General features: G+C 37.1%; 1 protein-coding gene across 1 annotated transcript in view; it reads right to left on the bottom strand.

The window, feature by feature from the left end:
- LOC126279023 (uncharacterized) overlaps positions 1-22140 on the bottom strand; it is a 118010-nt gene that overhangs the window by 4414 nt on the left and 91456 nt on the right. The window contains exons 8-10 of the mRNA XM_049979413.1: positions 20201-20371; positions 5512-5651; positions 134-274 (exon numbers count right to left, since the gene is read on the bottom strand). Coding sequence (XP_049835370.1) covers positions 134-274; positions 5512-5651; positions 20201-20371 — 452 coding nt within the window. The remainder of the gene's footprint in view (positions 1-133; positions 275-5511; positions 5652-20200; positions 20372-22140) is intronic.

Genomic DNA, 22140 nt, shown 5'->3' with positions numbered 1-22140 from the left:
TCAACTATACACTATGATTGAAACGACTGTGTTATAATATTGGCTACTCACTAGCGTTGTTAGTAAAGAACGCCTGCTGTCATTATTAAAGAAAATATTTTCATGTTTAAAAGTACACACAAAGAATACTTACATCTGAAATAGTCTCTGCAGCATGAACACTCAGTTCTGGAAGACGTTGCCGCATCCCATTGCTGTCCACAAGTAAGGGCTCAACTAGGTGTGCAACGTAATCTGATTCAAATGGCATATCGAAATTAAATCCTCCACTATCCTGAAAAAAGGGGAAATAAAAGTAAAATAATGTTCAGTAAGGGACAAGAATAATAATTTGTGGAAAAATTTGGTATGCTATTTTGTCTCTCAGGTGTAGGTGGTTCCAGGAACCTGTACTTCTCATACAAGATACTAATATAAAATCACCCACCAAAAAACAGAAGCAGTAAGTTGTCAACAGGCACACACAAAAGAAGGAAAACCTGCTAGCTTTCGGAGTTATCCTTTGTCAAGCTGGAGTAAAATAAACACACACACACACACACACACACACACACACGTTCACACGCCTATGTCCCTGTATAGCGCCAGCTTGTGTGTGTGTGTCTGACAACTCAACACTTCTTCTTCTTGGTGAGTTATATTCTACAAGAACTTTCCTCCAACATTAACATCATGTTATTGTTTTTGAAATGTTGAATTTATTTTGATATTGAGGGAGGTGGTACAGTGAATCCATTTTCAGGAGAACAGCATAAAAACTGCATGCAGATAATGTGTTATATTCACAATCTTAATACAAGACAAGCGTATGGTTCCTGAAGAGGAGCAGTAGCCTTTTCAGTAGTTGCAGGGGCAACTGTCTGGATGATTTAACTGATCTGGCCTTCTAATATAAACCAAAATGGCCTTGCCATGCTGGTACTGAGAACAGCTGAAAGCAAGAGGGAATGACAACCATAAATTTTCCCCGGTGGCATGCAGCTCTACTGCATGGTTAAATGACATCATCTTGGGTAAAATATTCCAGAGGCAAAATAGCTCCCATTCAGATGTCCAGATGGGGATTACTCAGGAGGATGTCATTAACAGGAGAAACAAAACTGGCGGCCCACAGATTGGAGCATGGAATGTCAGATCCCTTAATCAGGCAGGTAGGTTAAAAATGGAAATGGATAGATTAAAGTTAGATACAGTGGGAGTTAATGAACTTTGGTAGCAGGAGGAACAGGACTTCTGTTCAGGTGAATACAGGGTTATAAATACAAGACAAAATAGGGGTAATGCAGGAGTAGGTTCAATAATGGATAAAAAAATAGGAATGTGCATAAGCGACTATGAATAGCATAGTGAACAGATTAGTGTAGTCAAGACAGACATGAAGCCCACACCCACCACAGTAGTACTGGTTTATTTGCCAACTAGCTCCGCAGATGGTAAAGAGATTGAAGAAATGTATGAGGAGATAAAAAAAATTAATCAGATTTTAAGGGAGATGGAAAATTTAATAGTCATGGGGAACTGGACTTCAATAATAGGAAATGGAAGAGAAGGAAAAATAATAGGTGAATGTGGGCTGGGGGAAAGGAATGAAAGAGCAAGCCACCTGGTAGAATTTTGCACAGAGCTTAATTTAATCACAGCCAACGCTTGGTTTAAGAATGTTGAAAGAAGGTTGTATATTGTAAGAGACCTGGACATACTGGAAGGAATGGAAACCAGAAAGGTGGAAGGAGTATACAGAGGGTCTATACGAGGGAGACGTACTTGAGGGCAATATTGTGGAAATGGAAGAGGACGTAGATGAAGATGAGAAGGGAGATAAGATACTGCATGAAGAATTTGACAAAGCACTGAAAGACTTAAGTCAAAACAAGGCCCCAGGAGCAGACAACATTCTGTTAGAACTACTGATAGCCTTGGGACAGCCAGTGATGACAAAACTCTTCCATCTGGTGGGCAGGATGTATGAGACAGGAGAAACAAGTACCAAACTATCAATTTAATAATTCACAGCTGCAAAGAGCTAACATGAATTCTTTACAGAAGTATGTAGAAACTGGTAGAAGCTGGCCTTGAAGATCAGTTTGATTTCCAGAGAAATGTAGGAACACTGAGGAAATACTGATCCTACCACTTCTCACAGAAGATAGGTTAAGGAAAGGCAAATCTACATTTATAGCATTTACAGACTTAGAGAAAGCTTTAGAAAATGTTGACTAGAATAATCTTTTTCAAATTCTAAAGGAAACATGGGTAAGGAAGTGACAGGTTATCTACAATTTTTACAGAAACCAAATAGCAGCTACAAGAGCTGCAGGCTACGAAAGGGATGCAGTGGTTGAGAAGTGAGTGAGACGGGGTTGTATCCTATCCCCAATATTATTCAATCTGTATATTGAGTAATCAGCAAAGGAAACAAAGAAAAAATTGGAATAGGAATTAAAGTCCAGGGAAAAGAAATAAAAACATTGAGGTTTGCGGTTGACATTGTAATTCTGTCAGAGACACCAAAGGACTAGGAAGAACAGCTGAATGGTATGGACAGTGGCTTGAGAGGAGGATAAAGATGAACACCAACAAAAGCAAAACAAGGATAATGGACTGTAGTTGAATTAAATCATAAATGGTCAAAGATTATAGGATATAAAATGTAGACTGGCAATGGCAAGAAAAGCGTTTCCAAAGAGGATAAATTTGTTAACATCAAGTGTAGTTTTAAGTGTCAGGAATTCTTCTCTGAAAGTATTTGCATGGAGTCCAGCCACGTATGGAAGTGAAACATGAATGATAAATAGTTTAGACAAGAAGCGAATAGAAGGTTTTGAACTGTGTTGCTACAAAAGAATGTTGAAGATTAGATGGGTAGATCATGTAACTAATGGTGAGGTACTGGACTAAATTGGGGAAAAAAAGAAATTTGTGTCACAACCTGACTAGAAGAAGAGATCAATTGGTAGGGCACATTCAAGGGATCACCAATTTAGTACTGGAGGGAAGCACAGGGGGTGGGGTAAAAACTGTAGAGGGAGGCCAAGAGATGAATACAGTAACCAGTTTCCCAAGATGTAGGTTGCAGTAGTTACTCAGAGATGAAGAGGCTTGCACAGGACAGCATAGCATGGAGACAACAACAACAACAACATTAGCTATGCTTCATTGTCAAAGATTGAGAGCATGATTTGTATTCCTGTCTAATGATGTTCAGCAAGTTGGCTGTAGGCATTAAGTCATCAAGATTTAAGTTTTCCTACATTGCTTAAGGTAAATGCCAGAATGCTTCCTTTGAAAAGAACACGTCCGACTTCCTTTCAGAATCTAAGATCTGAACTTGTGCTCTGACTCTAATGACCATACCTTCTTGACAATGGGGTGTCAAATTCTAAACTTTCTTCTTTCATTTTATAATGCAAATTGAAATAATTATGCTGGCAGTGTACAATGGAAAGACAGGTATATTTCTCTGGATGTGAGCAAAAGATAAATTGAGTAATACCCCACGTAACTGAATAGTCACAACATTGTTTATTTATCAATTTCAAGTTGTTACAGTATTTAAGAAGCCATTAAGAACATCTAGAGCATTACACCTTACATGACACTTATTAAATCTAAGGACACAGACCTCTTGTGATGCAGATTCTTTCGTGAAGTATTTGAGCAATGTTGTTAGTTGTTTTGCATTCCCAAACTCTCAACTGTGAACAGATATCTCAATTGGGCTCAATTTGGATGTTGCACTATGAACAAAGAAAATGTACTTATATTCCCCTGATATAATATCATCCTGCACTATAAGTAGCTAGTTTTCCAAGAGTGTGACTTCCATTTTCTGTACATATCTCCTGCCATTCACCCAACCTCAATACTGCAATGAGCACTAACGAATAGTGTAAGGTAAGGCATAACACAGAATAACTCAGACACTTTCGGTGACAGACAAAATTGCTTCACAATAAATGTGAAGGTGTTCACACAATAATGTTAGTAGACTGTATGTGGGCAGTTGGAGGGGGTATGGCAGTCAACTTTTTTATCTGAAATAGGGATTTTTTATGAGACAAATTCAGTGCTCTTATTATGCCATAAGTGTGACAAAAAGTTGCAAAGCATGAATTTATCTAAATATAGGACTCTTTTTGTTGTTCTTGTGAGGGTTAAATGGTAGACAACCTAGAAATTAATGCAATTCCCGATAGAAATGTGCATCACTGACATAATCAATTGTAAATTGCATTTCGTATACATTGACTGACATGCGACAGAAGCACTGCCTGTACATATAAAGTTTGTAATGAGGTTTGGTAAGTGTCATCTACAGTGCATTTTCACTGGTCATTTTTAATGCTCAGTTAGTCTTAAGACACGAAGAACTGGTGACAGCTAAATTATAGGGATAGTCATTAAAGATGATCAAGAAAGCAGAATAGTTACCAACATAGCTGCAGAATCAGCAGCTCTTTTGTGAATAATTTTCAAGCACTTATGTACCTAGACTGGAGGCACATTTATGATTAATACTGGAGTATTCCATCCTCAAATCTAAATATTGAGAAGCTTTGTGGACAGAGTAACAAAGGGTCACATTTTTAATTCTACCTTGAATTCCTTGAATTTCATGCATCCCTAATTTCTTTCATGGCTACAGTCAACTTGTTGAAGACCATTAGATCAAAATACCAAAACCTACTTTCAGTCCTTGACAAGGAAGTATACTGTATTCTACTTTTAAGTTAATGAGCCTTGTTTTAAGGCTGTGAATATGGCACACAATCTATATTCATTTTTAGTTTTAGCTGCAAATAGTATCAAAGCATAAATGCTCGTGTGTGTGTGTGTGTGTGTGTGTGTGTAAGAATCGCAAGATCCTTCAATTGGGGTATGTAAGACGTGATGTTATCTACTTCGTTTGGATAAATTGGTCATTCCATAGACCCAAGGGTAGTATAACGTTTTAGGTTCCTACATGAAATTTTATTGTACACGGAGCTTCGAGAAGGACGCAGAAAAGGGCTACAGGACTTTTTTTCTAATTTAGTTCCACCAAAACATTGTTCTAGATAATATATGGTAATGACTGCCATAATTAGACAGTTACTAGTGTACCAGCCCAAATGCTAAGCACAAAGTAGTACATCAGGAGCATTTGCTTCGCACAGTTGAAGAAGTAGTGGCCTTTCTTGCAGTTGTGTTACATTCACTTGTAGCCTTTTCAAGTACAAGTAACGTATAGCAGAACAACAATAATAATATAATTCTACACAAGTTGGCTAATTCTCTTTGTTAATATATACCTCATTCCACATCCCTGCAGATCCTGAATCATTTTGATCTCTGCCTTCTCATTTATGCATTTCTGCTTTCTGTATTCATTTTTTATTACTATTAAGGTATGTGGTATGACTCATACAACAATAATTAGACAACAGTAAAGTATTTCTGATTTATGCTTTGGTGCAAGATGACATCTGCCATGCAGAAGCAACATTGAAAATCGTTCTCTTTTAATGTTACCTCGTCCTGCAATTTCTTCAACTTCTTGTTGGCAGGAAATGTGCCCAGTTTGTGCTCTCCCAAATGTGCCAAGTAGTTATCTTCTTTCACAGTATGAAAATTACATTCGTTGCAGCTAAACATCAAGCCATTATCTAGACCTGTGGATGATGAGGATACAACAAAGTTATTTGTTTAAGTAAAGCATTTTCATGCAACATTATATGTTAAGGTATTTTTTTAAAAATTAAGTACATACTAATACTAGTACATGTAGGCTAGCAATTAATTAGTGAATTGATTCAAGAGGAAAAATACTTCAATATGCTGCATTATATACACAGCTTTAAAAAAAAAAAAAAATGAGAAAAATAAAAAAAGACTCATCAGGCAGGAAACTAGCAAAATAGATTATGCAAGTTTAGTTAAGAATTGGATTGTATACTACATTAAATTAAACAACAAGGTCAATGTCTTAGAATATGGAGGTTATACACGGATACATGAAAGGGTCAATTATCATTTAACAAAGGCACTTTTGCAGCCAGCAAAAGACATTGCAGGTATTAAGAGAGAAAAAGAAAAGAAAGTATCAAATGAAACAAGAAAGCTGAAACCAAAAAGATGAGAGCTTCAAACTCCTTTACTGAGGCAGCTATTATACTGCTACTGGGCACAAATTTTTAAAAAATAAAATGTCACTAGTTAGGATTTTCTGTGACTTATCAAAAGTATTTGATTGTATCGATTGTAATATCCTATAGCAGCTTAGGAAATGGGGAGAATTCAGGAAAGTCACACAGAACCCTGCATCGGTGGAGACTTGACGGACTTCTCAGCCCGTCTGTTAAGTCTTCCTGGATCTGGAGCCCTTGTCGATTTTTCCAAACTCTACCCATTTCCTAAACCTTGCCAGTCATTTTCTTTTATCCCTCTTCCTTACCCTTCAACCCTTTTGCCAGACGAAGGAGCCACTGGGTCCAGAAGCCTGCAAAATTCCTTAACCTCTACATGCAATTTCTACTGCTGCCACTTGGTGAGTAGATTTTTTATCTATACATTTATATTATATTTTTAAAAAACTGATTATTTTTGTTGCTATAATATTGTATTAGCTTTCTCGTTTACATACACAGTTTAGAACATGACTGATTTAGTTCCTATTTAAGAAGTAGGATGCAGGACATTACTGTAAAATGTTCAAGAATGCATTTGGGTGTGCGCACTGATAAAACCATAAACTAGGAAAATCATATAGTTAACCTGGCAAAGCATTTAGGTTCAACTACTATTGCCACAGGAATACTTGTCAACATTGGGGACCTAGAAGTCAGCAAGTTAACATGTTTTGCATACTTTCATTCACTGATGTTCTACAGGATGTTATTTGGCAGTAACTCCTCACTTAAGTGGAAGGGGGGGAGGGGGTGGGGGGTGGGGGGAGATCTTTGAACAAGAGAAAGTAATTAGAATTATGTAAATTTTTCACAAATGTACATCTTGTGGACATCTTTAAGCAATTGGGAATATTGTCCACTGTCTCACAGTATATTTATTCAGAGATGGAATTTGTTCTCAACCATTCACTGTCGTTTGAGAACAATAGATGTATTCACAAATACAACTCTAAAAGGAAAATTCATTTACATCATTTATGTTGTTATGAATATGAACTATGAAATATGGACTTACTAATTAGCTTTTGGGTATTGCTTTTATGTTCTCAAACCAAAAACTTACTTTTTTATTCAGAACAATACAAACAGTTGAGAAATGTCTTAAGTTACTCAGTGATTCCACTTGAAATGTGGGGCTTTTGTGTTGTGACTGTGCTTATTGGGAAAACAGTTTTCAGGTCATGTTTCGCATCACACAAATATAACAAGAGGAAACTTCAAGAACCAAGTAATAGCTGCTGCTGATGATTTACTAAAGCCAAAATTATGGAGGACACCCCTTCATATCACTGCCAGCTCCAGGTGTCAGTGGCAGTTCATAGTCACTATATACCAATGTCGGTGAAGCAGTTGGGAACACAATGAGTACATAACGTAAAATACATTGGCTGTAGAAGATAGTTCTGGTAATGACGTGAACCTTAATTGCAGACATTTCAGTGATGGGAAATATGCCATGGTATATACAGAGAGTAAGAATTCTAACACTGGCAACCCTCATCTCACGGTTATTGGGAAATGAATACATTTTGCTATCCCTTCTATTAAAGTGATATATATTTCACTAGCAGAAAAGAATGGATTGAATGTATAATTAAACGATTTAGTCACTGCCAGTTCTATTCTTCAATCCAAGGGAATTTCTGAAAAAAAAAGCTTATATCCCAAAGCACTTAATATATAAACAAGATGCATCAAGAGTGTGCAGGTACATATATCTGAAGATGGATTGTTAGCTGAACTGAAATCCCAAGGTAAAAATAATACATTTTAGGAGGCTAACAAAATTAATAGGTAGAGATAAGAGGCAAGCTGAAAAGTAATTGTGGACTTGCATACTAATGTTTGATAGCCAGAAACTTCACAACGTGTTTTTATTTATGATTCCAGATGTGAAATGTCACACCATATTCCAACAGTGAATCTGCTATAATTGCTTACATTATGGTCACACCAGTAAACAATGTAAAAGACACTGCACCAATGTGGCAGACGTCATGATAATGGAAGATGTAGGGTAACATAATTTGTATGTATTCACTGTGATGAGGAACTAATTTGTTAACTATCACAGAGTATTATAATGCAGTTATAATAGTACAAGAGCCCCCCAGGCAACTAAAGTGAGAAATATTCATTATTTACATTTTGCAAAGAGGCTGCCTTTTCACCTGTTGCCTTGCAGCTGATGCAACAACAACTGACCAGAACTCTTGACTTGGGTACTGAAGCCAAAAAAACGTCACTCTCTTCTGTTCAGAGCCACCACCTACAGCAGGAACTAAACGGCTTAGACTTCTTCACCTTCGCATCTCTGTTCTCCTCTGAGGTGGGTCTGGGACTATTGGAGCTACCTTCACTCATCCCCATAGCAATCCTTTCCACGTAATCCCCATGAGCAACTAAACTGATACGGTTTCTTTTTATCAAGATATACTACTTAACTAGCACACACTGCATTCCAATCCTGACTATAACCTCAAATGTATGTACAAACTGGTGACAGAATAAGGATGTCAAATTCACCATTTCTGGCTTTGAGGTGCCGCATACAAATTGGTACAACACGAGCGGCTGCATGAAACAATCATGCAGGGCTGTCCAGCTGCACTGTGATGTAATGGATGAGTGTTTAGCCCAGTTAGTCTGGGCTGCCTACCGCAGTCTACTCATTGCCACCAACAATACCGCTGCTGTCGCAGCTGTGTGAGTGCATTTGACCTGACCCATCTCCTCTGCCATCTTCCCACCAGGCCGCATCACTCTGGGTGCTACCGTCACGTCACCGCTCGATGCTGCCACGCTGCCAGGGATGTCCCCGAGAGCTGCTGCTGAAGTCTTTTGTTTGTTTGATGTCTGTAATCTAAAGGTATGTCCACAACACTGTAAAGGGGCAGTTAGAGATGGCTCCAGAATTGCTAGCTTGGATGGAACAACTCCGGGTGGAGAATGAAGACCTGCAAAGGCACTTTAATTAGGCATTAGGAAATGTTTGTTGATTCCCAGCGCCATAAGTAAACGAGCAGAAAATGTCTGCACTTTCACAATAAATTTAACAGATATAGGGAAATTGTTCGCATATGGTGTTGGTAGACATTTACAACATGAAGTTACAAGGAGAGGCTTGTGCTTATGTAAATTCTGTGGAAGGGCAGAAAAATACCAAGGCATTTGATGTCTTTGCAAAAGGACTAGTGGATAGATATGGAGATAAGCCTAGCATTAGTTGCTATAGAAACAACTTCCCACCATGTATCAAATTTCCAGACATGATTCAGAGAGCTTTGCTGACAGAATAAGAACTGTATCATGTAATACATATGTTGTAGGGAAAAGAAACAAAAGGAATAAGGTATTACTCAGCAAAGCAGAAGTTCACTGTGTATATGTATTTATTTGTGGGGCTGAACCATGGGCAGGTGCTGAGCTGCAGTGTGCTTTGCCAAGCACACGAAGGGAGGTCGCATGACCCACAATTTTATGTGAGGAGACCGGGCAATTTGTATAGTCTTCCATCAGGGTAAACACCACTAGATGTGCACTCATTGCCAAAATAAATTGCACTCATTGCAAACGCCCAGTCTCGTAATACTCCAGAGTGTTTGGCACTATCATGTGCCTATTCTAGAAAGATTGGACACGAGCGAGCAAATTGGCTGCTTGAAACAATCCAAATATGAGAAACATGAAAGGGAGCAGTTCTGCTGCTGGCCCTTGCTCTCCTCCTGCAAAGCAAATCTGGTAAGAGATGTAGGACTTGCTGAAGTGGCAAACGTAACTTTGCAAGGTGAAATCAATGTTAGACAATCAACCTTTATCACTGATATAGGAACACAAATAAGTGTACTGTTATTATATCTCATGCTCAAGAAGTAAAACAGCCACATTGTAGACTGAGTGGATTGTGGAAAATGGTAATTTACCCAATAGGTTCACAAAATGTGGAACTAGAATAGAAGGACACACAACTACTATTTCAATGCCTAGGTAAGCACATTTGCACATTTAACTTCCAAACACAGAAAGCCCAAATTGGGGGGAAATTCCAGCCACTCTGGGTAATGTTCCTCTTATTTGGACACGAGGGAGTCCAGAACGAATAGTCACATTCCAACAACCCACTAAAGCACATAACACAGTGTTGAAGTTAAACTACCTGTATGCCGACAAAATATTGGCGGTTCAGGGAAAATCTTTTGGACAGAGGTAAAGAAGGATTTTTTAAGAGGAGATTTTTTTTTTAGTGGCTCCATTACCAAATAATTAGTTTAGATGATGAACAGACACATGTGAATCACAGTTAACGTCAAATGAGTGCTTCGCAAATTATGCAAGTGAGCATAGAAATTTTTGGAAGCATAGACATTAAAATTCTTGGGGTGACACACACCAAAGTGCTCGAAATTTGAAAACTTATGCTACAAGGGAGTACACCAAAAGTCACTATTGTTCAATGACCGCTGAATAAGTGCAACCCAGAACTGCTCCAAGTAGACACTGGCAACACAATTCATTGTCTTTGTTTACACTTGAACGACACAATTCATTGTCTTTCGTAGCTGTGCTTCTTCTTGGAACACAGTGCAGACAGCTTACTGTCACATATGCAACTAATTCAACTGGTCCCCACCCAGTTACTATCTCATTACGAACTCGTCCATGACATAATAAATCAAGATATAGATTATGTTCAAAAGCAACTTTTTAACATAATGGCAACTTTAATGGTATTTTGTGTAATACAAACCGTGTTTTCAACATCAACTTCTTTCATGCACTAATGGATACATTAGTGTTGGCAATAAAGACTGGGCCGTAAAATAAGCCGAGTTCAGTTTTAATTCCTGCTGAATCCTTGCTTCATACCCTTGTGAATATGTCAACACAACTATGACTCCCCCCACCCCTCTGTCTTCAAATGATATACCCCTCACTTCTAGTTTTATACCATATTATTGTAAAGCTGATTCAAGATTACCTCAAACTTATTCTTGACTTGAGGATACCTCCCTCTTGTCTGAATTGTAAACTGAAAGGATATATGTTTTACACATTCCCATTCCCTGGAAATTTACTCACAAGTACTTAGTTAGGCAAACAAGTGACTAATGTCAGCTGAGATCGACAGATTTCTACAGCTTTGTCTGATGGAGTTGCCAGTAGAGCTCAAAATTACATTTATTCCAATTTAACTTCTTTATGAAACTTTTGTTATTAGCAGAAACCAATCAATCACCGTGTTACCAACTGATAGTCAAAGTAAGACAACCTTAGCTACACCACTTAAGAAACAGCTATTTATGTGCCATCCAATACGCCATTCTGGTTTCACTTGTGTATTACAATCAGAATTTCACTCCAAACACATTTTCTAACACATTACAAGTAATGCTGAGTAACAGGAATTCTGTTGAACCATCCATCTACAAAATCCTTGGCCCTGGATTTTGGTTCTACACACAATTGACAGAAACTGCGAATGCTAATATTACACCATTCTTGTTATTCATTCTGGAATTTAAGTTCTCTCTCAGCACACATCTTGTCTTATCAGTTCTCCTGGATACTAACAACACCGTATTGCTCAAATCTTTGGATCAGCAGCAGCAAAAAATCACACTAGATCAAGCTGCTGCCCATGTTAAGGCATTCCACTAGCACGATATTTTACTTAACATTACTGTTCCCATGATAACTTCCACCCTGCTTACTATTCTGATACTGAGCATGACAACATACTACTGTTTCATGCGCAAGCTACATAGTAGAATGTGTACAGACACTCCACGTGATTACATGCCTTGGCCTAGTTCCAATGAAGTGTACCAGAGTGAAGTGTAAAACGTTTCTATTTATGGGACATCCACAACTGTCGTTATTTATTATTGTCAATGAAAAAGTCCACTAGAGTTGTAAAAATTATTTGTTTCTAAAAAGGAAAGCAAAACTTGGTTTCAGCATCTATGTCCCATCTTCATATGAAAAATTATAAATCAATAATAACACCTATTCACATCATTAACATAAGAAAAACTAAAGAGAACCAACAGAAATTCTTCGAAAAAAAAAGTGCTGTATGTACATTAAAATGTGAGTCCATAAAGGATGCATAACTGAGGTTAAAATAGCTTAAAACAGAGCATTCCTGGTACATGGCATAGAACAAGATACCCTCTTCAACGCTATATCTGCCAGAAAGCTTCTCAAAGAGGAGGACCTACATCAAATGACAAAGGTCCCCAATTAATAGAGCAGAAACCAACATTGAATCAAATAGGAAGTATTAATGGAACGACTTCCCAAATTCCCAAATCTCAATTATGTAACTTTTAATGTCCCATGGTTAAGGGCATGCCACACATGGACTTGCATAAAGACAGGTAGGTGGTCTTTCGAGCATGAAATGTCCAAAACAGGGTGTTATATACACAGTGTACCTGTAGGCATGTGTGAAAACACAGTGGAACCCCCTGAGTAAAATTTATAACTCACCACTGCTGCATATACACTCATCATACCCATATCAAGCACAACCTGAAGTTAAAATGCTGCTGGGAGCGGCCATGTGCCCATAATCGGGCAAGTGGATGGCTCACCCCATGTGATAGTCGAAATTTGTATTAATGAAACCGCTAGAAACAAGTCCGAGAAACCACAAACCAGCATCCACTGAAGTGGAAGCTAACTTCTCTCATGTAACAGCGAAGCAAGAATAACAGATTACCCCATCTGCACTTGAATACCCTGCAAACCAACCAATAGGATACATCAAAAGTGAACTGATATAATTTCTCTAATGCCACTCTTTGTACCAATACAAAGCCATGGTGCAACTAATGCAAATGGATAAAAACCTATTAAACATTTATAGGCTATCAGCAATTACAGTAGAAGCAGCTAAGTTAGAGCAATATCGATTACATTAAGAGCAATATTATTCACAGTAAGAATAATCATTATAATAAAAAGCACAATGAAATATTTTTAAGGAACATTGCTCACAGCAGCACTGACCATATCATTAAAATCCGAAATAAAACCAAAATAATAAAAATCACTGAAAACAATAAAAGCAATAACTAACATAGTAACCTTCAACAAGAAAGCACATAAACATGCTGTGGTCCACAGGCCCCAAATACAGGGTGCAAACGTGAAAGGAAGACATACAGATGCCTTATAATTGGAATATACATAACAATTTTACCAGGCTGTAATACACTGAAAGTGTTGGATTTAGTTATTAAGTATGCCTCCATCCTTTAACTCTGCTTGTTCCTTAAGTGCCTTCTCAGGGTTATTAATTTTACATTTCATAAACCCAATTTTTTCTAAGATGTTAACTGTTTGCCATTTAGCCAATTTTTGCAGATGCACCTGAAGATAGGACACACGTCCTGAAACCAGGTTGTACTTTCCTTTTTAAAAATAAACAATTTCTACAACTGTAGTACATTTTATCATTGATGGTTAATTGTAAAATTTAGTGATGACTTTTATTTTTCTACTGTCATGAAAGGAAATTTTGTAATTTCACATGGAATTGTTTACTTCAATCAAAACTGTTATTCTGTATTTGTCTAATGAACTACTTACTTTTGTGACTATTTTAAGAAATATTCTTTGATTTCTTGTGCTTATTTGTTCATTCAATGTTTTTCATGAGTTATTTTTACAATCTTTCTGTCACCCCTCAGGCGTTTAATCTAATTGGATTGTTTCTTGTATAGAAGACACATTAATGCAAATGAAAAGTGTCATGTTCTGTAGTTGAGTCATTTTACACTCTTGTTAGTTAAGTATATTTAATTACATGTGCCACTCCATTTGATGCTCAAAAAGATTCAACCAGACAAGTCGACTTGGTGCCTTCTGCAGATCCTGATTACAATTAGAATGAACTACTGTGTTAAAAAAACTCTGTTCTGTGATATTGGTATGCTTTATTGTCACATTGGTAACCAACTAGTGAAACCCTGATAGTTGCCCAGTCAATGTAAGGAAAATGGACATTGTGTGTTCAAGTAATATTAAAAATACCAACTGCAGTCTGTGGAGAAGGCTTTTCAATTAATGATGCTGAACACAGCACTATAACAAGGTAGAAAGTAGCAGTCACAGATGTGGAATATTCTGGTGGAACACCAAGTGCTCAGCAACATTAGTAAGACAAAGATTAGAATTAAATTTTTAAAGAAAACAATAATAGAGAGAAAATTGAACAAGAATTCCTACATATCTTTCAATGTTTGTGTCATTCAAAATATGAATTTGAAATACAGGTAATTAAGACTGATAATAATGACATCAGGAAGAAATACCAGATTTACGTTATGCCAGTTGAAGTGTGTCAAAAGGAAAGTCACCTGAACATTATATAGTTTCTAAAGTTTAAAGTTGGAGGCAAAGTTACACAGAGGGAACTTCCAATATTACAGTATTATGAAAAAAATAGATTGAACTATTTGGGAAGTAGCTACGTGTCCTTTTCATAGCACTGTTGTTATTCCAATCTCAATTTACTGTTGCTTGAACTTCCAAAGTTAGTTACAGAATATTTATAAAAGAAGGGAATTCCTGAAAAACTGGTAGAATGCTGTCATTATCTGCGTTAAAAAAGAAGGGGGACAGACAAGACACAAAACCATTGACCTATTAGCTTCCTATATGTAATGTATATCAGACATTCACTGTTATGCTGGGTACTGACAATTTTTTAATAAACTCGTGAGAATAACTATTATTATTATTATTACTGATGTAAATAAAATAGAAAGAAACTTCCACATGGGAAAAATATATTAAAAACAAAGATTCCAAGACTAACCAAGCGGGAAAGTGCCGGTAGACAGGCAAATTTCTAGCTTTCGCAACCGGCGGTTGCTTCGTCAGGAAAGAGGGAAGAAGAAGGAAAGATGAAAGGATGTGGGTTTTAAGGGAGAGGGTAAGGAGTCATTCCAATCCCGAGAGCGGAAAGACTTACCTTAGGGGGAAAAAAGGATAGGTATATACTCGCGCGCGCACACACACACATATCCATCCATACATATACAGACACAAGCAGACATATTTAAAGGCATCCCTCTTTCCTGACGAAGCAACCGCCGGTTGGGAAAGCTCGAAATTTTGTGTGTGTGTTTGTGTGTTTTTTTATTGTGCCTGTCTACCAGCATTTTTCCGCTTGGTAAGTCTTGGAATCTTTGTTTTTAATATATTATTATTATTATTATTTTTAGGGGATATGTTGAATGGTCAAAAGAACTGTTCCAATACATAACTTTATTCACCCAATTCCTCAACTTGAAAACATAATTTCTGTATTGTCTATGTAATGTACACTGTACTAAAACAGCTGCAATAAGGCTGCCATACATGAATAAGACAGATGTTTAAATTGTAGCTTATAACATTTAAAAGCAGTTTCTTCATCAGAAGAGGAAACTAGATATCTAAACAAAGAAAAGTGAAGAGAAAATGGACTAAAACAAAAGGGGAAAAAAATCACTTCAAGCATTGTATAAAGTAACAAATGTAAGTAGCAGATACAGAATACATGATTTATTTAAAACCGGTTATTTTGCATCTTCTGATCAAAGTTCAGAAAGACATAATATAATTTTATGCATGTTTCACTTTGTGGTGTTCTGGGCGTACAGGATGTAAAAGAAAACTAAGAACATTAAATTTTAGTGTGTATATAGGAGACAAAAAGAAACATTTTATTTCCAGGAGCACTATGAAGGTTTCAATGTCAGTGATGTTCAGAGACAGCGTCGGTTTGATGTCATATTTTATTTTAGAGGTGTTGTTAAAAATGTTGTTCATTTAAATTAATGCGCAATTGAATATTAATGGTCTTGAAACAACCTGGTGTTTCATGAATAATGGCTGCAGCTTCAACCAAACAGTTTACCAGTTCTTCTGGAGTATCTATCAGTGCCTCGTACAACAAATTTTTTATCTTACTCCACAAAAATAAATCCATAGGTCAGCAACATATCTAAAACAAAGCAGTTTAAACACAAATTCTGAACATTACTAGTGTTGAAACCTTTATGGACCCCTACCAGAGAAACAGTGCACCTGTGACATTTTTGTCACATAAAAGTGTTTCTTTTTCTCTTCTCTAAACACTCTAAAATTTTGTACACACAGTTTTTTTTTTTTTTTTTTTTTTTTTTGCATCATGCATACCTTAAGGTAAATGTAAAGTACCACCTCAGCAGCTGTTAAGAAAATGCTTTAATTTCTACTACTGGTAGCATTCACTGAACATTGTCGGGTGACAAGTACTGGAAATCTTTTAAATTCCTTTGGCAAACATTAAAACATGTCAATGTCACTGATACAGTTACTTGCTACTGAATCTTTTTAATATGTGCCAAAGCACTCCACATGGTTCACAGCACTTGTTGCACTGGGAACACCACCTGTAGTAAAAATTGAAGTATTTTCTTAATGGCCATTGAGCTGGTGAGTTACATGCACTTTAAAAATTTGAAGTGACCTTTTCTTACCCTCTGTGCTGCAAATCACAACTATTATTTTATTTTATTTTATTTTTTCCTTGGTAGAGGTACTAATTGAAGATTAGTGTCCGCATCTGACATGCACATTATTAATATTCACTTCTGCTTTTTGTATTTTGAGTATGTGTCATATTTTGAATTAAGATTTTTTTATGTATTTCCTGATTTGACAGTATGTTTTGATTAGATTTCTGCTTTTCAGCAAATTTTCTTGCAACACTGGCTTGTTTTCTATGGGTTGATAACTGTGCACTATACCAACATAATAAGAAGATACATACATTACATGTCACATATTTTTCATTTCTATGTCTCCTTTTCTTTGAAGTGGTTGTTATACAGGTAACATAGATTATAACCACCTTTTGCAAATGTAATAAATATCTCACTTAGACAAAAGACATTTCCAGAATGAGATTTTCACTCTGCAGCGGAGTGTGCACTGATATGAAACTTCCTGGCAGATTAAAACTGTGTGCCTGACCGAGACTCAAATTCGGGGCCTTTGCCTTTCGCGGGCAAGTGCTCCACCATCTGAGCTACCGAAGCACGACTCACGCCCGGTACTCACAGCTTTACTTCTGCCAGTATCCGTCTCCTACCTTCCAAACTTTACAGAAGCTCTCCTGCGAACCTTGCAGAACTAGCACTCCTGAAAGAAAGGATATTGCGGAGACATGGCTTAGCCACAGCCTGGGGGATGTTTCCAGAATGAGATTTTCACTCTGCAGCGGAGTGCTAGTTCTGCAAGGTTCGCAGGAGAGCTTCTGTAAAGTTTGGAAGGTAGGAGACGGATACTGGCAGAAGTAAAGCTGTTAGTACCGGGCGTGAGTCGTGCTTCGGTAGCTCAGATGGTACAGCACTTGCCCGCGAAAGGCAAAGGTCCCGAGTTCGAGTCTCAGTCGGGCACACAGTTTTAATTTGCCAGGAAGTTTCATAAAAGACATTTCGCTTTATTTTAAAGCATCTTCAATGGTCACTGTAACAATTTGGTTTTTCTTAAAAAGCAATATGTCAAGATCATAAATAGTTATTATGTTTTACATTAGTGTTATTAAATAGTATTATTTTATTATCATTACTCACAATACTTTGCTTCCTCCTTCATCCTAATGTGCTTCCACTTATAGGTCTTCAGTTTTTTAGAGCATTGCATTTCACTGACGCTGGATTGGTTTATGTTTTCATGTTGTGTACATGTACTTACACCTAGTGTTGTTTGTTTTGGTGTTGTGAGATGCAATCATCACTTGTTTTGTTTTCTGTGACTTTAGAATATTGTGCTATTCCTCTCACATTTTTCGACTTCATGTGTATTTCCATGTATGCAACTTTACTATGGTGCTGAGGTGTGGGTATGTTGGATGTTTCATGTGATACTGATATTACGGTCATATCTGTTTCTATTGTGGCTTGGGATGCAAAGAATATAAAAGAACATTGAAGCGTGGTACCAGCCATTCAACATTTGCAGAACATCTGTGACAAGAAAACCATCCGTTAACCACAGTAGAAACAGATATGAAAGTAATCAGACTGAGCAGTATAAAGCATCTCCTAACACTAAAAAACTTCCATATCAAAATGCAGATGCAGAAAAGTAACACACAATAAATGACCAAACAAACTTCAGGAACTACACTTTATTCAAACAAATAAAACATGTTGTTGTTGTTGTTGTCTTCAGTCCTGAGACTGGTTTGATGCAGCTCTCCATGCTACTCTATCCTGTGCAAGCTTCTTCATCTCCCAGTACCTACTGCAACCTACATCCTTCTGAATCTGCTTAGTGTATTCATCTCTTGGTCTCCCTCTACGATTTTTACCCTCCACGCTGCCCTCCAATGCTAAATTTGTGATCCCTTGATGCCTCAAAACATGTCCTACGAACCGATCCCTACTTCTAGTCAAGTTGTGGCACAAACTTCTCTTCTCCCCAGTCCTATTCAATACCACCTCATCAGTTACGTGATCTATCCACCTTATCTTCAGCATTCTTCTGTAGCACCACATTTTGAAAGCTTCTATTCTCTTCTTGTCCAACCTAGTTATCGTCCATGTTTCACTTCCATACATGGCTACACTCCATACAAATACTTTCAGAAACGACTTCCTGATACATAAATCTATATTCGATGTTAACAAATTTCTCTTCTTCAGAAACGCTTTCCTTGCCATTGCCAGTCTACATTTTATATCCTCTCTACTTCGACCATCATTAGTTATTTTACTTCCTAAATAGCAAAACTCCTTTACTACTTTAAGTGTCTCATTCCCTAATTTAAGTCCCTCAGCATCACCCGATTTAATTTGACTACATTCCATTATCCTCATTTTGCTTTTGTTCATGTTCATCTTATATCCTCCTTTCAAGACATTGTCCATTCCATTCAACTCCTCTTCTAAGTCCTTTGCTGTCTCTGACAGAATTACAATGTCATCGGCGAACCTCAAAGTTTTTACTTCTTCTCCATGAATTTTAATACCTACTCCGAATTTTTCTTTTGTTTCCTTCACTGCTTGCTCAATATACAGATTGATTAAATTGGGGAGAAGCTGCAAGCCTGTCTTACTCCCTTCCCAACCACTGCTTCCCTTTCATGCCCCTCAACTCTTATAATTGCCATCTGGTTTCTGTACAAATTGTAAATAGCCTTTCGCTCCCTGTATTTTACCCCTGCCACCTTCAGAATTTGAAAGAGAGTATTCCAGTCAACATTGTCAAAAGCTTTCTCTAAGTCTACAAATGCTAGAAACGTAGGTTTGCCTTTTCTTAATCTTTATTCTAAGATAAGTCATAAGGTCAGTATTGCCTCACGTGTTCCAACATTTCTACGGAATCCAAACTGATCCTCCCCGAATAAACTACCAGTTTTTCATTCGTCTGTAAAGAATTCGTGTTAGTATTTTGCAGCTGCGACTTATTAAACTGATAGTTTGGTAATTTTCACATCTGTCAGCACCTGCTTTCTCTGGGATAAATAAAACATATAATAGATAAATAACAATTCCTCTAGTCACCACAAAAAACAGTATCACACAGAGCAGCCAACATACTCCCACAGCCACAGAAAACAAAACAAACACGAACGCATCTCGCAACATCAAAACAAACAACATGAGGTGTAAGTGCCTGTACACAACATGAAAATGTAAACCTATCCAATGTTAGTGCAGTGCCAGGTTCTAAAATATTGAACATCTAAGTATGGAAGAACATTAGAAAGAAATAAGAAGCAAAATACCATGAGTAATAATTGTAATTTAATACTACTTAATAACAGTAATTTAAAACATGGGAACTTTTTATGGCCTTGACAAACAGCTTTGTAAGAAAAACTACATTGTTACAGAGACCACTAAAGATGCTTTACAATAAAGCAAAATGTATATGGTCTAATTAGGATATTTATTACAGCTGAAAAAGACATTTATAGCCCATATTACTTAAATATGAAGATAATTTGCAGAACAGGAAAAAATCATTGACATAATAACAAATACCTGGATGTTTGGTTTTTATATGTGCCTTGTATGTACTGGACTGAATGCAAGCGTAAGTACAGTGAGGGCACTTGTAAGGCTTGGCTCCACTGTGGCGCATTTTGTGACGCCGGAGGGAATTGTGGTCGGAGGTCTGGTAGTCGCATTCATTGCATTTGAATGGCTTTTCACCTGAAAATATATCAGAGCTTAGAACAATAGTTAAGAAAATCTTGTAGAGAAAATTAAATGTTAAAATAGGTTAATGTATTTTTGCAACATTGTCTTAATACATGAAACATTAACAGTTAAAATATAACACAAAAATGAATAATCACACTTGTTACTCTGTTTTCTTAGGTACAGTGCCATAGAGGGTATTTAGTGAAGTCTCACATGATTGATTAATTGAAGTTTTTATGAAGTACTACAACTTTTGGATTACATTTTTATATATCAAATGTTACACAATTTTATAGCCATATCCACATCTAAAAAGTTGGAAATTTTACTTATCATCCATTTTTAACACAAGAAGACATTGCTTCTAGAACACTTTGGTTGCTCCTTGTTTCAACAGGATATTTACAGTCTGTCAGGATCTACATTTTTAATATTATTTTATTTTATTTTAATTTTACAATTAGATATGAGATGGTATTTTAAATAAACTAAAATTGGTAAACACAAAAACATATGTATTTTTGATTCTGACAAACTATAAAAACTCTGTTGAAAATCTTGTGTAGAATGCATCACCCGTAAGTTACGCAATCTGATGTCTTAGGAAAAATAACATGCTCATAATGGTCTTCTGTTCAGAGGGTCACTTCCACCCATAATTATTACAGGTCTAGAGGCTCTGGTATGGTTACAGCGTTCCTCTTGCTGGATTCATCCCGATCGGTATGTTGAGAAGGAAAGTTAAGACAAGCAAGATTTCCACTGGCAGAACAGCAGACAATTAGGAAAATAATTCTTTTTAATTTTTTATTTCCAGAAACCTGATGAGGATTTGATGGAACACTACCTTACAACATTTCCAGTTCCTGTAATTTTATATGTTGTTGTTGTTGTGGTCTTCAGTCCTGAGACTGGTTTGATGCAGCTCTCCATGCTACTCTATCCTGTGCAAGCTTCTTCATCTCCCAGTACCTACTGCAGCCTACATTCTTCTGAATCTGCTTAGTGTATTCATCTCTTGGTCTCCCTCTATGATTTTTACCCTCCACGCTGCACTCCAATACTAAATTTGTGATCCCTAATGTCTCAGAACATGTCCTACCAACCGATCCCTTCTTCTGGTCAAGTTGTGCCACAAGATCCTCCTCTCCCCAATTCTATTCAATACCTCCTCATTAGTTATGTGATCTACCCATCTAATCTTCAGCATTATTCTGTAGCACCACGTTTCGAAAGCTTCTATTCTCTTCTTGTCTAAACTATTTATCTCCCACATTTCACTTCCATACATGGATACACTCCATACAAATACTTTCAGAAACGATTTCCTGACATTTAAATCTATACTCGATGTTAATAAATTTTTCTTCTTCAGAAACGCTTTCCTTGCCATTAACAGTCTACATTTTATATCCTCTCTACTTCAACCATCATCAGTTATTTTGCTCCGCAAATAGCAATACTTTAAGTGACTCATTTCCTAATCTAATTCCCTCAGCATCACTCGACTTATTCGACTGCATTCCATTATCCTCGTTTTTGTTGATGTTCATCTTATACCCTCCTTTCATGACACTGTCCATTCCGTTCAACTGCTCTTCCAAGTCCTTTGCTTCGTCTCTGACAGAATTACCATGTCATCGGCGAGCCTCAAAGTTTTTATTTCTTCTCCATGGATTTCCTCCCCCCATGAACCATGGACCTTGCCGTTGGTGGGGAGGCTTGCGAGCCTCAGCGATACAGATGGCCGTACCGTAGGTGCAACCACAACGGAGGGG

Source organism: Schistocerca gregaria, chromosome 6, assembly GCF_023897955.1.
Source record: "Schistocerca gregaria isolate iqSchGreg1 chromosome 6, iqSchGreg1.2, whole genome shotgun sequence".
NCBI classification, from domain to species: Eukaryota; Metazoa; Arthropoda; class Insecta; order Orthoptera; family Acrididae; genus Schistocerca; species Schistocerca gregaria.
This window is presented reverse-complemented; position numbering and strand designations above follow the sequence as displayed.